General features: G+C 57.8%; 1 protein-coding gene across 1 annotated transcript in view; it reads right to left on the reverse strand.

Moving 5' to 3' along the window:
• Nucleotides 1-2624: 2624 nt before the first annotated feature.
• CC2D2A (coiled-coil and C2 domain containing 2A) overlaps nucleotides 2625-18173 on the reverse strand; it is a 145251-nt gene continuing 129702 nt past the window's right edge. Inside the window, exons 23-36 of the mRNA XM_012724039.1 lie at nucleotides 17064-17231; nucleotides 16078-16183; nucleotides 15781-15890; nucleotides 14579-14675; nucleotides 13819-13917; nucleotides 12261-12437; nucleotides 9952-10155; nucleotides 9558-9647; nucleotides 8775-8888; nucleotides 7368-7502; nucleotides 6778-6900; nucleotides 5684-5742; nucleotides 4088-4265; nucleotides 2625-3136 (exon numbers count right to left, since the gene is read on the reverse strand). Of these exons, the coding sequence (XP_012579493.1) occupies nucleotides 2948-3136; nucleotides 4088-4265; nucleotides 5684-5742; nucleotides 6778-6900; nucleotides 7368-7502; nucleotides 8775-8888; nucleotides 9558-9647; nucleotides 9952-10155; nucleotides 12261-12437; nucleotides 13819-13917; nucleotides 14579-14675; nucleotides 15781-15890; nucleotides 16078-16183; nucleotides 17064-17231 (1849 nt within the window). The 3' untranslated portion in view covers nucleotides 2625-2947. The remainder of the gene's footprint in view (nucleotides 3137-4087; nucleotides 4266-5683; nucleotides 5743-6777; nucleotides 6901-7367; nucleotides 7503-8774; nucleotides 8889-9557; nucleotides 9648-9951; nucleotides 10156-12260; nucleotides 12438-13818; nucleotides 13918-14578; nucleotides 14676-15780; nucleotides 15891-16077; nucleotides 16184-17063; nucleotides 17232-18173) is intronic.

An 18173-nucleotide genomic window follows, 5' to 3' on the forward strand; every position in this document is an offset into this window, starting at 1 on the left:
TTTTCTTTTTTTGTGTTTTGATTGTATTGTAAGTCTCAGACCAGGTTTGCATTAGTATAAAATAGAACTAAGTATTTTTGTCCTTTGAGAGCTCCAGTGAAATCATGACTCCAGTGAACCGTGAAGACAGCTTTGAGTTTAACTATCCTTGAAATTAATTGTGCCCTTATCAGAATTTGAACTTGCAAGCTGCTTATCCTTGCTGTGCAGAAAGATAGTAAGAAAGGAGACCTGCCTTTCAGGAGACACCTGCTGAGTCAGTTGCATGGCACATTACATAATTCATGTCACGCAGCAGAGAGGAGTTGCAGTATCCTTGTAAACGCAGGGAGGCTGTGCAAGTCATCTTGCTTTTTGGTTTATTTTATTGGGGGAAGAAGAGGAATAGCAGAGAGGTAACGGGTTTCAGTTTAGGCTTAGCGACAACCTTAGATTTGTCTAAAGGTGAAGGAGGATCCTTTGACAGGAATATAAATAAGGAGAAGTCACTGGGCTTTTAAATTTCACTCCAAGGAGATCAGCTCTCATGGGGGTGTATGTGATGGCTTTCCTCTGAGGGTTTTTTGCACTTCTACTCCTGTGCTGTTAACATTCACAAGATTCAGACTGGGACCCCCACAAGTTCCTTGCGCTTGGAGTAGCGGAAGCCGGGGCGGTGAAAGCAGCCGTCTTCCTCGTGGGGGTCCCTCAATGCCCCTTTGCAAGCACGGCCTCGGCCTCAGAAACAACTCTGGGTTCTCTGAGGGAACTTGTAATGAGGTCTTAGTTTCCTGCATCGCTACAAAGCTAGAGTTTTGTTTTGCAGGCTTCACTCTTTGGCAGCTTGCTGTGCTTTTATTTCCCTAAATGCGTCATAAAGTTCACCTCAACAGTGAACAGCAGGGATTATTTCCAGAACAATAGGTTTTTTGCCGTGAGTCTCTGGACTCCGTGTCCCACTTTGTACTTGCATGGGCCGCTCAGTGACTGTGTGCATTGGAAGTAACCAGGGCCCTGTGTTGCTCAAGAGGGGACTGGAGCTTGTCCCCCATGTAGTCAGACGGCAGTATATTTTTTGGGGGAAATATTTGGACTAGTACTTAGGGAAAACATGGTTATTGGTATTTCAGGGCTTGACTTAAATGGTATACTTAAATTGAGCAGCTAATTTTCCCTAGTTGTTCTAGGATCTAGGATCGAGGTGCTTCCCTTCTGGTGTATCCTAAGCTCCTTGCTATTAGCAAACCAATGACAAGGGCTTGAACCACGCTCCGACTTGCATGTGTCCGTTACACTGTCACGTGGAAACTCACTGCTTTTCTGCCTCCCGGTTGTGCGGAGAGTTAGCATAATCTGTGTTTTGATCCTTATCAATCATCACCACTGCATTATTAACTTAAGGGGATAGTTAATGTTTAGTCAAGCACTATATATATTCGGTTAAACTTACCGTGGATTTTGTGATCTCATGAATTATTGAAACTTCATTCTTAGAATAAAAGGCAGTGGGGTACATGAAATGCCCTGTGGAGTCCAACACATGCGGACACTGGGCATTGGGTGTTCTGAGTCTGCGTATTCAGCCTGGCTTCCTCATTTTAACGGTGTGAGGGAGTGGGTCATGGGGTCCTCTCTGCCTCTGCCTCTGTATGAGCAGAAACTCGCGTGCATCTGCCTGCTGGTGATTGGCAGCGCTAGGGTTTCTCTAAAGCTCGCACCGCTGAATGCTGCTCTGTTTGCATGTGGCATTGGGGTGAGACTGTGGGCCAAGGCCTCAGCCTTGAACACATGGTGTCGTGGAACCTGACGGGACGGGCAAGGGCACCAGCAAAGGGGAGACTTTGCCCTGCGCCCCTTCATCTCTGTCCTCGCTCTCGTGTTCCGGCTGTGGGGTGCTGCTCAGCCACAGGCAGTTTCCCAGTTGGCAGAGGGGAAGATGCCACTGGCATCCAGAGGGAGATTTGGCCCGAGTGTGCTGCTGTGACCGGTATCTGTGTCGAGCATGTTTTGTGTTTTGTTTTAACATTTTTATAAAAGATTCATTTATTTACGCTACAGAACTAGGGTGCAGGCCAGAGGTGTGGGGGGTGAGAAGATTCACCAGAGACAGAGTGGGGAGCAGAACAGGCAGATGGACGCAGTACACTGCTGAGGGGAGCAGCGGGCGGGTCAGGAGAGGTCTGCCGCGCCCTGGGGGTCACCTGGGGCAGGCGGAAATCAAACTCATGCAGAAGCGGCGTTAGCGTCTTAGTGCTGTGCTTTAACCTGCTGCGCCACCGGGGAGGGCAGGGCCCGTTTCGTGTCTTTAATGGCTTCGTGTATATTTCAGAGTATGTCCAAGCCTGAGTCACTGGGGCAGAGCGCCACACTGGGGGACCCTGCAGAGCTGCTTCTCTCAGTTGAAGGGGGGGTGGGAGGTACAGGATGGGGGTGCTGGCTGCCCTCCCTCTGGTCTTGCTGCTTTTAGTCTACAGAGCCACCCCATCTTCTCATCCTTTTGTGGCCTAGAGAGGAGCGAAGCCTCCTTGTCCCTTCTTAAAAGGCCGTTTAGGACAACGTTTCAATACCGTCCCCAGGCTCTGTTGCTTCGGTGGGGCTGTCTGGCATGTGCACACTTGCTCACCCTTTCGGTCTGAGGAGGGGGGTTCAGTATTAGCAATAAAAATCTCTCATTGCATAGTAGTTCCTCCTCTCTCTCCCTGGGTGTTAAAGGCGTGACCGGTGTACTGCTGGACAGGCACATAGCTCAGGCCCGGCCTCCGAGGGCGGGGAGGGGACTGTGGCCCTGGACTGGGCCAGTGAGGCAGACAAGCAGGCCACCAAAGAGAAGCGTGCGCTTGGCACATTTGGAAAGGATAATTTTATTTCATAATTTGCAAATATTTTCTCTCTTCTGATGTGATCTAGATCACATCCGTTTTCACATGATATAAAAAAAAAAAGTATACCTGAAAGTACCATGAAAAAGTCACCTGTTGCGAATGAGGGAGGCGACATAGATCCAGACAGACAGCACGTTTTTGGGGTAGGGGTGGACATACACAGCTAATGCAAATTCGACATTGGGAACGTCGATGTTATGCACTCCAGTGCTGTACACGGCTTCGATTAGAGGCTTCATTTCAGAGTAGGGCATGTGAAGGGGAAATCCAGAGAACTGAAGGGAGAAAACAAGATAGTCATTAACAAAGCTTTGGCTTTCTCTGTATTCCTTCCTTACCCAGGGGCCTGCAGTTCTCCCTCCTAGGAGTCCTCTGCGATTCCAGTCACTCGCTCCTTCCAGCACTTCCCTCTACAGACAGGTGGTCTGACCCCTGCAGTTGCTAGCACAGCGACTGGGGTCGGAGACACGGACAGGTCCCGCCCGGTGCCCTGACACCCCCACTGGCATCGTCACTCGTGGGACGCCAGGAACCCAGGGCAAGCCCCGGGGCGCACACCCCCGCCCCGGGGCACGGCCTGGCCGGACGGGCACGTGGTCAGGTGAGCGCGGGGCCGGGCGGGCCTGCCGGCTCTCGGCAGGGGCGCCCCCAGAGGAGAGGCGGTGTGGACGTGGGTACTGCCGGCAGCCGCCGGCCTGTCCCCAAGAGAACTGCGGGCGAGGGCACGCGGGCAGAGCGGGGTGCGCGGGGAGCCGCCGCCCCGCCAGACACGGCCTTTACTGCGCGCATCTCTGATCTGACTACGGCGGAGCGGAAAACGCCCTGGCTGGAAACCTGGCTGTAGACGCTAACGGGTAAGTGTCAGTCCGAGAAACGCCCTCCCGGCTCCTGCCCGCTGGGCCCACGCCGCGGCGAAGGTGTGCGGTGCGATGCGCCGCCCCGGGCGGGGCGGGTCCCGGTTCACGGCCACGCGAGCGTTTCCCTCAGCCTGGACAGCAGCCAGTGTAAAGCCGTAGCCGCCGGGCAGACTCACTGGAGACTGCCCTGCTCGGGCTGTCGAGCCCAGCTTCAGCGGCGCGAGCGTTCGGAACGTGGCCTGTGAAGGGCCCTTTCCTCACCCGAGGGGGCGTTCATTTTACAGCCCCGGTTTGCCCTTCACTGCTAGGTCAGCCAGCGAGGCCCCAGCTGCCCAGCACACTGACGCTCGCCCGTGCCCGCTCGCTCACCCTGTAGTCTCCCAGCTGCCGGAGCAGCTCGGCGCGGTGGTCGTCCTCCACCTCCTCCCCCTGGCTCCGCTCCAGCAGGGGCAGGAAGTGGCGCAGGGCGGAGGTGCAGTGCCTGTTCCAGCGGGTCAGGTGGCGCGGCCGCCAGGCCATGATTTTGTCTTTCAGCGCTTTTTCAATTCTGTTCAGAAAAAAACAAAGCCCGGTTTTGGTGGCCAGGGCCGAGCGTGGCGGGGGTGGGGAGCGGGGCGGCGGCACAGAGGTGCCCGGGACGCGCCCTGCGTAGGTCCTCAGTCGCCAGGGGCGGGCTGGGCGCGAGAGGCCCAGCAAGAGACCCTTACCCTCGCGAGCTGTGGCGTCACTTTGTTCCGGTGACACGAGGGCTGGGGGCTCGTGCTGAAAGCTGTGTGCAGGGCTCTGTGATTGTCGCATGCTTATCCGGCCCCCCCGTGACTCCTACTGGCGGGGATCGCTTTCCCGAGCGGCCTTACACCTCCCTTAGGTAGCCATCATTGCCACTTCATTTTTGATACTGCGCTGTGAAGTCAGCGTAGCAGGCCCTGCAGTCGGGAGACTTAGGCAAGCTGAAGGAGCTGCGCTACCCTCGGTGGGACCCTGGCTTCCAGGGGCTGTGCTAACTGCTGCTTACACATGTTTATTTAATTTGAACTGTAATCCTGTGAGGTGAGGCATCGTTCACACTTAGTTTTGAAGGGACAGTTTGAGCACTGGGAAGCGGGGATTGGAACAGAAACTGCTTCAGTTCCAAAGGCTGAGCACCTCCCTCCACAAGTGCACAGATTTGGGACGCAGCCCGCCCCCCGCTGCCGGTTGGGACCTGCTGTAGGCGTGGAACACCCACTCGCGTTTGGAGTTGCAGGGTGGTCTGAATAAGAAAGAGGATGCACTGCCTCGCACTTTGTCGTGCAGGAGAAATAAGTGCCCTGAGTGTAGGCGTTAGTATCCTGACGCCAGTATTAGAAGAAACAAAAGATTGGGAGAGGGACTTGCTCTCGGCTTGTTGCTCAGACAAGACGGGCATTTTCTGGTAATGCCGCCTGCGAAGGAGTCCCGGCTAGCCCCGGCAGGCCAGCCTGCCCTTCCCACAGCTTGTTACAGTAGCAGGGGGGCACAGGCACCGGCTAGAGTCAGAGAGCGCCCCCAACGCTGAGTGAGTGCGTGGCCCCTCGAGCGTCACCCCCCCACAGCGGCAGATGCGGCTGCTCAGGTGCTGGGAAGCCCGGCTCTGCAGTGACGGGCGCGCAGCCTCCTCGGTGGATCAGGTTTTTAAACGAACCGAGGCTCTTTAAGCCACTCATTGGACAAGAGAAGTGCATTTAAGCCGAGGATTATATGTCTGAACAAGACTCGCAAGAACACGCCGTCGGGCCCTAATCCCGGGCGACGCTTTCGGGGCGCTGCCTGCGCGCGCCCCGCTGCCGCCAAAGCCTCTCCCGGGGCCGTGGGGTTTGGAGATCTCGTCCGTCATCTGTACCCGGGACCTACAAACACACGTTCAAGCGTGTTGGCGCAGGCTCAGAACTGCCTGGCCTGGCGTGCGCTCCCGGGGAGAACGCGGCGGGCTGCGGCCTCAGTCACCTGTCCTGCAGCTCGGCGGCGGCCTCCCTGTCCGCGCGCTGGTAAGCGAGTTCTTCTGGCTGTAAGAGAGGAAGCAGCTCGGTGATGCTTGGTTGCGGGGGCGCAGCTTGAGTAAATGTGCATCCCCTTCTAGGTATTTTTTGGGATTACACAATTTCAGGCCAAAGTCCTCAGGACCCTTTCATTAAGACCTCACAGGTGCGGGGATGTGCCGTTCCTTCTGCATTTCACTCCCGACTCGGGGTCTTTCAGCCCGCTCACGCCACACTCCCCGGTGGCCCTCGGCGGAGCCCCCACCGCGCCTCCCCCGACTTTGACTTGTGGTCTTTTCCGTAACTGTAGTTTGGGGACTACAGCCTGGCACCTTCCGAGACACACGCACTTCAGTCGCCCTCCGCCACAGCCCCCGGCAGCCGGGCTCATAGAAAGGTGCGTTTGTGGCTCACTACAAATATGTCTTCCCCAGCAGTGCGCAGACGCTTCCTGAGCCTGTGATTAGAGAATGCCCTTCCTTACGCCCCACAATCTCTGCTGTTCCCGTTCCTGGGCGGCCGCCTGCAAACAGGATGCAAATCGCTCGCGCGTGTCACTGTATGCGTGGGAGGTTTTCTCCAGGACAGGGTCTTAAAAAAATTTTTTTTTGAAAGGTTTGTCCACAGTAAGAAATACCTTTTATGCGGCACACCAGTATGCACACACACACACCTAGCCACCAAATGGAAAGTCGTCGTGAATAATTCTCATACAAACGAGGCTGGCCAGGACCCCTAGATTAATTTTATGAGCACCCCAGAGGGTCCAGCCCGCAGTCTGAGCTCAGGCTTCAGTAGCAGCCATGGGCCTCATTTATGAATTGGGGCCAGAACTAAAAAAAAATCAAATAGAAGTTGTGATAGATTCCTAATAGATTTTTTTTTATGTATATTGATCATGGTGTTGATGGCTTAGATCGTACAGATATATTTCTGTTGTGAGTCTCCTATTGAGACTGTTTTGGAGCAGAATCCAGGGTCAGAAAATTGACTACTAGCTTAATGACTTCACACTCTCAATCTCTTTGTCTACACCTAACTGTTAATAAAATAAGGTAATACCTGAACACTGGAAAGGCCTGGATATGGAAGGTTTCTTGAAAAGAAGGGTTTCCAGAACTTGGGCTTGGCGACGTCAAAACTTATCCTTAGTGGGGAATCGTATCGTTGGATGTTAAACCAAATCTGAAAAAGACAAGAGCTCACCACTAGCCAGCGGAAGCCGGGGTTTAGGCCCAGACACTGACCCTGTAACTCATGGTTTGCACCACGGCCGGTACCCGTCAAAACCGGTGACCCAGAACTGGTGCAGCCAGAACCCCCGGCGCACCTGGGAGTCCCAAAAACGCAGACGTCAGCCTGCCCAGGTGCTGACCTCTGTGCCCCACAGGCTCCCGGCACTGAGCACGAGGCTTTAAGCCACCGTAGCGCGTCCCTCTGACTCACCCCTCTTCTCTGTAGGGTCGGGGACCAGTGCGCCTGAAAGTTCTATCGAGCTCAGTTCCGCCACTGCGCTCGGCACCTCCCTCTTCAGTACATACGACCATGTACATGTGTAAATGCATTTGTTAATGCATAAAACACTATTTCAGTCAGTAGGCCAAAGGGAAAAAGAAAACTGACCATACTTCAGAAGAAATGATAACACTTACGTTATCGGGGCCAATTAAACAGCCCACACTTTTTAAGGGACAGAAGGTGTCATACTGTCCATAACAGTGGCCGCTGCAGGGATTCCATATCAGGTAATGGCCTTGCTCTCGAGTCACCACATAGGCGGTTGGACCCTAAAGGAAAGAGCCATCAAAACATTTTCCAGCCAGTCGTGCCGGTTAAGAGTCGCTGGCACCGAGGAGTCATCATAAGTCAATTCTAAAATCCATGGCTAGTGTCGAAATGAGTTTGATGTTCTAGGTTGCACGTGATGTGAAAATAAAATGGTCGTTGCAAAATCCTGCAGAGGGGGCGAAGTGGGCACATCCCTGACCGCGCACTCGGGACTGGCTGAGCAGCCCTCCAGAAGTATTCTTTCTTGAGAGTCGGTACACTGGGCGTTGGGTACTTGGGGGCCGGTCGAGGCGGAGTACTGTCTGCCGGAGGCGGCAGCTGACACCACCCCGCCTCGGTCACCTTGCAGTTGCGGCAACGGCCTGAGATTTCAACACACCGTCAACAAGTCTCGGGAAGGGCCGGGGCGGCTGGAGCCTGAAGAGGGACTTGACCTTTTGGTTGGCATCCTAGACGTGATTGGATCCTTTTTTTTTTAAAGTGAGCATTTGTTCGTTTATCGTCACAAATGATTTCATTCGATGCTCACAATAGCTGTTTGGGGAAGGTGGAGCAAGAACCACGACCCCCAGTTCCTCACGCGGCCCAGCGCGCTGACTGCTGAGCCACACAGCCCACTGCCGAGCAGCTCTGCCCTCCGGCCTCGGGCCCTCCACGCGCCGGCGGGTTGGGAGGGGTCAGGATGCAGGCGTGACCCTACCTGCCCAGCTCACCTGCCCAGGCTCCCTGGGGCCTCGGGGCTCCCTCCCGAGGTGCAGATTTCTGCCCCTGTGGGTAGGCTGCCTTACCCATGTGAAGCTTTTATGTCCCAAATGACCCAACATGCCTCCAACTTAGGGACGTGGGCAGTGGGCTGGGAAACAGACTTCAGCAGCCCCCGCGTCCCGGGCCTCCCAGTGCAGGGATGCGCTCCACCCGCAGCAGCTCAGAGCGTCGCCCGGGGCTGCGAGCTCTGCCTGCAGCGACGGGGTCGGCGGGCGTGCTTCCGGGACCCCCATCACGCCTTAGGCTGACCACAGAAGGGGGCGTCTGAGGCCATGGGCAGGAGGAGACAGAGCCAGGCCGGGGCTGGGGACTGCAAAGAGCTCAGATTGGCCCCAAAACCTGAAGCCTCTGCAGCGCCTGGCTACCGCTCAGAACCGCTTCCTGGCCTGTCTCCGTGGTTGTCGCTGCCTATCCTTGGTGCTCGGGGGGTCGTTAGGGACCTAAGTCCTGCCCTGGCCACACGGCGGGCCGGCCCGCCCAGCCCCGCCGACCGCCCAGGGCCTTACCTCGGGAATCGCACTGCCCATGGCCAGCCAGGCCTTTTTGCCCAGGGAGAGAAAGTAATTACACAGTAGCACCGCGTGCTCCTCTTCATCTCCCGCCAGGAGATCCAGAAATTGCTGCCAGAAAGAAAAAGAGGCACACGTTCACGCCTCGGCCACTCCAACCAGGCCCGGGGATGGCCCACGCTGTTGTGTCTTCTGGTCGCCCCGGGTGGTGTCATTTCGTCTCTAAGACAGCAGGGATCAGGCCAAAATATATCGGGGAACAGGCACTTTAGAAGTGAACCTCAGACTGCTCCGCTCGGGCTGGCTACCCTTCACAAGGAAGGGCGTGTAACCAACCGCCCCGTTTCTGCAACAGCTCGACGTGAGGCCAGGGCAGACGACACCCGGCTTGTGCCCTGTGTCGGGGAGGCCGGGGCTGCCCAGCTGGACTGAGGCCCGGGAGGCAGCGCCAGACCCTCCCCTGCCCGCCTCTAGGTGGGCACGGAGACAGCCCCACAGGGGAGCCCGGCCAGGGGCGTGGGCTGGGCGTGGCGTGGCGCTACGAGACCGACTCGGTGAGAAAGGCTGGGGTGTCGCTAAGGTAGCCCTGAGACATCCCAAGTGTCTGGTTTTTGCTCTTCTTACTCTTTGTGCAAATTAGTAACTTTCTGCAAACCGCACTTTGGGAAAACCGCCTCAGGAAGAGACCTAAGTCAGACTTCGGCCATCCTGCCAGGCGGACAGCCACGTAGGTTCCCGCACTGACCCGGGGCGGGGGCCGGCCGGAGGGGGACGACTTACGTCAGACGTGCTCCACAGGTCACAGACCCCGGCGAAGGAAACGGCGTCCGGCAGGAAAGGGATCAGGGACACGTAGCGAGCCAGCAGCTCCTGGGACACGAGGAGCTTCAAAAACCATCGACAGAGGAAAGCGGAACCGGGTAGGCCACGCGCTGTCCTGCGAGCGAACCCACAGCCCCCGCGCCCCTGGGGGCACGCCAGCTGCCCCGTCCCCGCACCCCATCCAGTCTGGGCGCTCAGAGCGTCCGCCGAAAGGAGGAACTAAGGGTTTTCATTCTCCTCCTAGGGGAAAAAGCCTCGTGGTTTAAAAGAGTTGCGACCTGGGTCTCGTCACCCCGATCTGGCTGCAGTTTCGCTCCTGGGGCCCGCACCACGGCCTCCTCGGGGGACTCACCGCCGTGGCCTGTGGGTCGCTGGGGTGGGCGGCCAGGAGCTCCTGGGGCGGGTTCAGAGGCTTGAGGTAGCGAGTAACAAAGACCGTTTCCCCGCTGATGTCAATCACGGTGGTCAGGCACTGGCGGCTTGGAAACTTCAAAGCACATTCAGCTTGAAAGTTCTCTGCTGCTTGAAGCAATTTCTCATCTTCCTGAGAATCAAACTTTGAAAAGAAAAGAGACGGAGACGTTTACACGGGGTGGTCAGAGACACGGCAGGACCCCTCGGCCCCCCCGGTCGACAGGAGCTGAGGGACCTGCCGGGGTGACTGAGGGGGTCTCAGTAAACAGCGCTGCCTGACTGGCCTGCCCACAGCTCCAGTGAATGGTCCTTATAATAACCCCCAGATTACACAGGTTCATTAAAGACTTGGCATATCCTGCATGGGAGTGGGGGAAAGGCAAGCAGCCATGTGGAAAGCGCTGGCTGAGTAAGCTGGGGTGTGTCACCCGGGTGGATGAAACCAAGAGCGGGAGCCTTACGAACATTTTGTTGCTGGTGTTAGAGGGGAGAGGGGCCCGGTAAACTCAGACGTCAAGCGCAAAGCTTCAGCAACTCCTGCCAAAGTCCACTGTGTTACAGATGCGCACGGATCTGCTGAAAGGTTTCAAACCCCTAATCAGTGTCACATGTGATGCAATGGATCTCAGGAGGAAGGCGGCAGAACCGGAAAGGCCAAGTGCATCATAGCTATTCCGAGTGGTTCTCTGACCCGAGAGGAGCCAGCCGTCCCCAGGGCTGTTTTTCTCGTCTCACTGAGATGATTGAGACATGACACAGTTACACAGGCATCGTGACTCGGTCTGTGTGTATACTGTGAAGTGATTCCGACCGTACGCTGAGTAAAATGGGTCCCCTCGCCCAGTCACCACTGTGTTTTTCCCTTGGGATGAGAAATCTGCTCTGTCAGTCATCTGTGAATATACAGGACTGTCCACTGCGGTCGCCTTGTTGAACGTCAGGTCCCGGGAAGTTACCCACCTGAAGTTGGTCTGTCCCTCAGAGTTTTAAAAAAGTGTCTTGAGGTAGATGAGGCAAAACAAAATTTGTCCTTTGGACAGGTTATCACTGCCTGCTCTCCAGCCATTGCAAAGGAAATGGCAGAAAAACATTTTTATAAAACTTTTGTGGTTACAGGATAAAAATGTACAACATGAAATGGAAAGATCCTTAACTGGCTCAATTCTTTATCCTCTGAGTGAATGTCAACATTTCATTTAAGAAAATTAGCTTTTAGCCCACGGGGATTACAACTGAGATGGAAAGAGACACAAAATGATGTAAAAACAAACTATTATATTGAAAAAAATTACTGCTTAAGTAGAATTAGATTCTGGGTAGTTCTCGAAATATTTCTTTTTTTTTTCTTTTTTTTTTTTGAGGAAGGAAATGAATCCAGTGACTCTTTGTGTTTGTTTAGTCTGTCTCCCCGTGGAGCTAGATTCCTGAAGTCAGGGTTTTGTTTCGATCTCGGTTTTTTAATTCCCAACACCAAGAGTCCTGCCCCACACAGAGTAAATGACTGAGAACACGGCTGAGTAAATGAATGAGCAAGCAGAAAGCCTGCTACTATCTTGCCGGACTTTGGAGAGGATCTGGAATGTCCTGAGAGTCCTTGACTCTCCACAGTGGAACCAGACTGCTGCTCTTTTTAATTTGATGGCTGCACCCGAGGAAATCAGGGAGGCCCTTGTGGGCAGGGAGGGTGGAGCATCTCCCAGAGCCTCGTGTATTCTCACGGGGCGTCCCCGCAGCTGGGTCTTTGCATCATCACCCAGTGTCCACACCCACCAGCTGGAAAGACTGGCGCCAAGTGGCGGGTCTGGAGATTCCTCCCAGAGCTCTTTAAACGCCAGTGTCGTGCCCTGAAGAGAGCGGACGGGACCTGGGGTCCCCCCTCTCACCTTCTGCCCCCCCCATGCCCCCTCCATGCAGGGTCCTCTGGGCTCTCTCTGGAGCCGGAGAGCCACGCCAGGGGTGTGAGATAGATTTGGGGGCGGACCTCTGCGGCGACACAGGGTGGACACAGGACATCCGTGCGGACAAAGAGCCAGCTGCTTTTCTAGCAGCAGATTTCGCATTCTTCCCTTTGAGAAAAAGCAAAGCCTGCTGCTGTTTGTCTTGCCCTGCCTGGAAGCTCAGGCTGCTGCCTCCTCGCCCCTGGCTCCGAGCAGGACAAACCCACACACCGTCTCACGTGGCCGGCAGCGGCCCCCGCCCCTCCTGCTGGGACCCAGCGGCTCCTTGCCAGAGAAGGGGTCCCGTTACCTTTTCTCGCACCGGCTCCCCAGGAACCAGCTGAGGCTCCATGGTGATGAAGAGGGTGAGGTAGGAGCCGTCACTCAGGCTTCGGACGTGTTCGAAACCCCGCTCCATAATGGCGGCCCGCTCCTTGCTGTAGCCCAGGAGAACTGGGGGGATGTCAATTTTAAACGTTCCATCAATCTGTGAAGAAAATGCCACTCAGTAAACAGCCGGGTGGTGGTCCAGCAGCAGTCCAGCTCCTGGCAGCCTTCAATAAAAGCTGCTCAGACAGGCGCTCGGGGCCCCCAGCCCACGGGGAGCCCTCCCTGTCCCCCCCAAACTCAGCATTCACGTGCAAAAGTAGTCCAGGCCCCTGGAACGCCATGGCCCAGTAGCCATGAACTAGCTTTGCACGTGAACGCTGAGTTTGTCCACCCCTGGATCTCAGCGTCAGTAAACTGGAGATTTAATGAGCAATGTGTTAGTCTGGCGCTAACAGGCGTTGGGTATGCACCGGCTGTAGGCCTGGGTTCACCCCGGGTCCGGCTCCAAGTGCCATCTTAAAAAAGGAGACACCGACCATCTTTAGAAAGGGACAGTTGGGGCCCTCCCTGGTGGCACCACGGGTTAAAGCGCAGCACTAGGAAGCTGGCTGTGGCCACTGCAGCACGAGTTCGATCCCCGGCCAGGGAGGTGACCCACGTGGCACGGCAGACCTCTCCTGAGCCGCCCGCTGCTCCCCTTCATCCATCTGCCTGTTCTGCTCCCCACTCTGTCTCTGGTGGATCCTCTCACTCCCCACACTGCTGTCGTGTACCCCAGCTCTCAGAAGCATAAATAAATCAATCTTGAAAAGAAGGAGACAGTGATGTACCTGCCAAGGGGTACAAGCCCCGAGGGCAGGAGCCGTGCGGCAGACACGCACGGCAGGAGCGAGCTGGTGTCCGTGCGGAAATGAGCCCCCCCCCCCCAGTTCAGAACGTTCTCCAAGGTTCAGGTCAGGCAGGCGGCCTCTCCATAGTCTCCCTTACACGACACCATCGCCGGCCTTGCTATCACAGGGCCTCGGGGGGGGCTCTCTGAAGTGGGGTCTGGGCCTCACACCCCTTTGCATCCCCAGCGTGGATGTCTAGCGGTGCACTGTACACACAGCAGGTGCTTGGTAAAGGGCAGCCGGGCGGAGGGTGAGGGGCTCTGTTAAGTGGCCTAAGTTAGCCACAAGTTCAGAAAGGCTGAGGGTTTCGGGCCGGCGCTGTGGAAGCAGCCGGAGTCGCGAAAGCCCAGCAGGCTACAGCCCCGTGCCGTGACTGCACCCTTTACAGGCAGCCACGACCGCCCCCTTCTCCTTCACGTCTACTGAAACGACTGGAGAGTTCTCAGATGGGAACGGTCCCACGTCAGCTGCCCGGTCTGAGGAAGCACGCTGTCAATTAGTCGCGGACAGGACAGGTCGGTGGCTTCCGTCCTTCCGAGGCGGCTGGGCGGAGGGCCGTCAGCACCGGGCGGAAGCCCACAAAGGAAGCTTCACGGGAGAAAGGAGGGCCCTTCCCGCCCTGCGGGATTCTGCAGTTAGGGTGCTCACCCTGGCTTGGAAGTAGATGGTGCTGAACGGGATTTTCACGCATCCCAGCCAGTGCCTCTCGATGCGGCTGTGGATTCTGCTGCTGCGCTCACGGTCGTCCTAAGGAGGGTGAGAAGGAGTCACTGGGCATGGACTCGGGCCCCGTCCGGGATTCAGAGGCGGGAGAGCACAAGGCTGTTCGCTGCAAGCATGCAGGCGTAGCTGACAGACCTACGTTATATTCTGGTGACAGTTCTGAACCCAGGAAGGCCACTGAACCCCTGAGCCTCAGTTTCCTCGTTAGTAAATGGGAGATTTAATGAGCACAGAGTTAGCTAGAGCCAACAAGGCTATGTGCGAAGAGCAGGCCCATGGCTAGAAATTTTTAAAAAAGTGCGTTCTCGAGGCCTCCCTGGTGGAGCAGGGGTTAAGGGCACGGTGCTACGCCAGCCTCTGCAGCACGGGTTCGATCCCCGGCCGGGCAGTGACCACATGGCTGGCAGACCCCTCAGCAGTGTGTTTCAGTAGCTCTGCCTGTTCTGCTCCCCACTCTGTCTCTGGGGAGTCCTCACACCCCCACCCTGCACCCCTGGCCTGCACCCCAGCTCTTGTATGCACAAATAAATCTTGAAAAAAAAAGAAAGCGCGCGTTCTCTTCCTCCCGCCCCCACTCACACCTGCTGTCTCGAGCATCCCAAGCTGGAAGGACAGTGCGTTTGGGAAGAACACCATGGCGGGGAGGCCTGGCCCCAAGTGCAGACCCCGAACGGCGGCTGCTCACCTCTAAGACCTCGTACAGCACCTCATCAAAAATGTTGATGAACACGTCGTCTTTCACCGACTGCAGGCTGGTGCTGCTGTAGTCCCCGTTGGGAGCCCTGGCGTGGGCCCAGCAGGGAAGGGGGCAAGACGGAGCCCGTGAGCAGGCGAGGTGCCCTGGAGCCACGCCCCACCTCCCAGGACATGGGGCAGAGCCACGCCCCCCCGGGGTGCCTGGGGGGGGCCGAGCGCTGCCCTGGAGGCACCGAGGCCAGAGAGGCAGAACCTCGTGCTCACGGACACTCACCCCCCGGCCCAGCCCCTGGGAGCTTTGCAGGTGGCTGGAGGAGCTGCCTGGGTGGCCAGGCCTCAGCAGGCTCTGTGTGCGCAGGAGCGCTGCTGAAGAGCTGGCCCTGGTCGGGGCATGGGGCCGCCTGAGTGGCCCCGGATCCCCCTCCACACCCCGTCCATCGGTCGGCCGCGAGGGGCTGGTGTCCGCTCCCGGGACACCCCCACGGCTGGGCCAGGTGCCAGCAGGCCACGCTGCAGATCCCGGGGCACCGTGCCCGGGTCTCCTGCCTTACCGGTGACGGCGCCTCACTGGCCTAGCTCATTCTGAGTCCCAGCGCCACGTGGGGGCTGCCCCTCGCTCCTGACCTAACCAGTCCTGGCTGTGTCCCCGATTCCGCAGGGCTCAGCGAGCCTCCCCTGTCACTGGGTTCCCGCGCCTCTGTACCACAGCAGAGCGCTGGGCGGGAGGCTAAGATCCTAAGGCTGCTTCAGGATCTGGAGCCATGTCCTTTGGACTTTCAGCGAAAAGCATGGTGCTGCCCCTGGGGCTCAGAGCCCCACCCATGGGGCTGAGCACCCCCTCGGCCAGGTGAGATGCCAAAGGCCTGCGCGTTTCTGGTGAAGGTTAAGCGGCACTGAGGGGAACATGCAAAGCTTCCAGAGTTGGGGTGATGAGTGAGGACGGGGAACAGCCGGGGAGGTGGGGATAGGGTCTGGGCTCCAAGAAGCCAGGGCCCGCAGGTAAGTGGGGTGTTTCACAAGCCGGGCGCTCTCCCCACTCACTCTTGACGGGCATCCGCTGGGGCACAAGGAACAAAACCTGGGGTGTGGGGCGCGGGCTCCCCGGCTGCAGAGACGTCCACCTCCCCCAGCCCGCGTTTCCTCCCGCCCCCTCGGCATACCCTGGGGTTCTCACGAGGAACACCTCCTTACCTGAACGGGAGCTCCAGTTCTTCGTTCCAGCTGGGGTTGGGCCCTTCCGCTGTGGTTGTGTGGCAGATGGTCCGTTGAAAAGAAACTTCCACAAAAGGGCGTACTAAAACCTTAAAACCAGAGCAGATTCTCAGTCCACAACCTTGCGCCGAGTCGTGGTGCTCGGCGGAGCTGGAAAAGCTTTGCTAACAGCGTGTCTCAAAGACGGCAAAGCACAAGACACACCAGGACGTTTCCAGGCGACTCTCAAAGACCCGCAGGCTGGGTCTGGGCTGAGGGTGGGCGCTGGCATCTCACCTGGCCGAGGGGGTGCTCAGCCCCATGGGTGGGGCTCTGAGCCCCAGGGGCAGCACCATGCTTTTCGCTGAAAGTCCTTGCAGACCTGGAAGACTGCTGGAATTTGCTGAGAGGAGACATGAACGAAAGAAACCGAGCTCAGGGAAAGCCTATTGGGGGTCAAGCAGGGGGTGGCGCCCCAGGAATTGTGGGCCACTGCTGACTATGGCTCTGGACAGACACCGGGCGCTCGACACCCCAAGGCTTTCTGTGGCTCCGGGTCACAGTGATTACCAGGGTCCCCCACTTTCTATCCCCAGGCCTGCAGGTCTGAGAACAACGCAGAGACCCCTCGCCTCCCCTCCTGTCCCAGGGCCTGCCCGAGTGGGGACCTGTGCCTCCTGGCCCCCCAGCGACACCCTGTTCTCTCAGGTAGCGGAATCTGGGGCTTTGGACCTGCAGGGCCTGCCTCCACCCAATTCCGGTTTCCTCCCAGTGCCTCTCGGAAAAGCTCTCTGCTTGTTAGGGCCATTTCCATAAAAAGGGGAGGCGCCATGTCTCCCAGCCTGCTTCCCTGAGGGTGGAGCTGAGCGGCCTGGCCAGGTGAGGCTGTGGAACTCGCCAGGCAGTGGGCTCAAGGGCAGACACGTGGAGAAGCCCCCCCTCCCCATGCTTCTGGGCTTTGGGAGGGGAGTTATCACATGGACAGGTGCAGGTGCAGGCAGGGAAGCCAGGGGGAGCCTTTGCGGTGCGTCTGCGGGGTGGCATGGCCTGACCCCCCGTCCTGGGGCCCGTGAGGTGTCCGAGGTACCCTGAGAACCCCACTTGGCCTAACCGGGCTAAGCTGCTTCTGCTACTTGCAACCAATGAGGTGCTGATGTCAGCAAGACCCCACCCCCCACCCCACTCCACCAAGCCCCAGGCACCGGGACAACCATGTTAAAAACAAGCGTGAACACGTGTGTGGGGGACCCCCGGCGGGGACGCCCGGGGCCTGGAGGCCTCACCTGGCCGGCGGCTTCCTCACGGGGATGTCGTAAGCCCGGACGATGTTCACCAGCAGCTTCAAGTCCCCGTCGGCCAGGTTCTGGGCTGTCACCTTCTTCCGACCTTTCCTCCTTGGCTTCAGCGGCCGCTTCTGTTCCGCCAGCTTGAAAAGGTTTAGGCCTAAAATGCTAGCGAGGACAGAGGAGATTAGGACCCCGCAGAAATGAAAGGTCTCAAAGGTGGGGAGATGCCTCCCACGGCCCCAGGCTCTCTCCCTGTCTCTGCCATCTGTCCTGTGAGGGATGGGGGCCTGGTCCAGGCAGTCTCCCCAGATGGAGGGTCACTACTGCCCCCTTGGGGAGGCAGAGCAGGCTGGGGTGCCCCAGCCCTCACATTCACCCCCCTTTCGGCTCCTGCCAGTAGCTGAAGGTGGGCTGCCTCGAGCATTGCACCTGCCCGTCAGGCCACCACCTCCCCCTCCCCAGAGGACCGGGAGGGGGCGCTCCTGTCCTGGGCCCCCAGCACTCGTTAGCCATTCCTGCATGGGGTGGTCTGGGGGTCCCCACTCCACAGCTACACAAAACTGGCCCTGGCTCTGTGCTTTCACCATGGACAAGTAATTTCGCCTGAGTGACCCATGGCCTGTGCGATGGGGAGCACAATGGGCTGTTGAAGGGAATAGTGGGGGACCTTCAAGCCCCCTCTCCCTCGCGCTGGTCTGCACGTCACGTAACTGCTGGATGATGCCGGCGACTGGCTGGAGGAGGAGGAGGAGGGTGGGGGCGACAGGAAGGGGAGCAGGCGGGGAGCCCCTCGCAGGGATGACGTCTGCAAACACCGCCTGTCATTCATGTGGGAGTGACCGGCAGCGAGGGCGGCAGCGAGCCCGCGGCCTCCTGCTCCACCGGCTGCCAGAGCGGCCTGCTGGCACGTGACGCCCGGCCTGGGCCCGCCGGGGCAGAGGGAGAGTGTCTGGCGTCTCATCGTTCTCATCCCGATGAGTGAATGGTCGCCCTGGTTTTTATATGAAGAAATGGGGGCTCCAGAGATTGACTCCAGCCTCTTGGAAGGAGGAGATGAGGTGCGGCCTCCAGTGACTGCGATTTTAGTCTGCTTCTATTTCTTTCTTT

This window comes from Condylura cristata, unplaced genomic scaffold (genome assembly GCF_000260355.1).
Source record: "Condylura cristata isolate star-nosed mole 26May11 unplaced genomic scaffold, ConCri1.0 scaffold00012, whole genome shotgun sequence".
In the NCBI taxonomy this organism is placed as follows: Eukaryota; Metazoa; Chordata; class Mammalia; order Eulipotyphla; family Talpidae; genus Condylura; species Condylura cristata.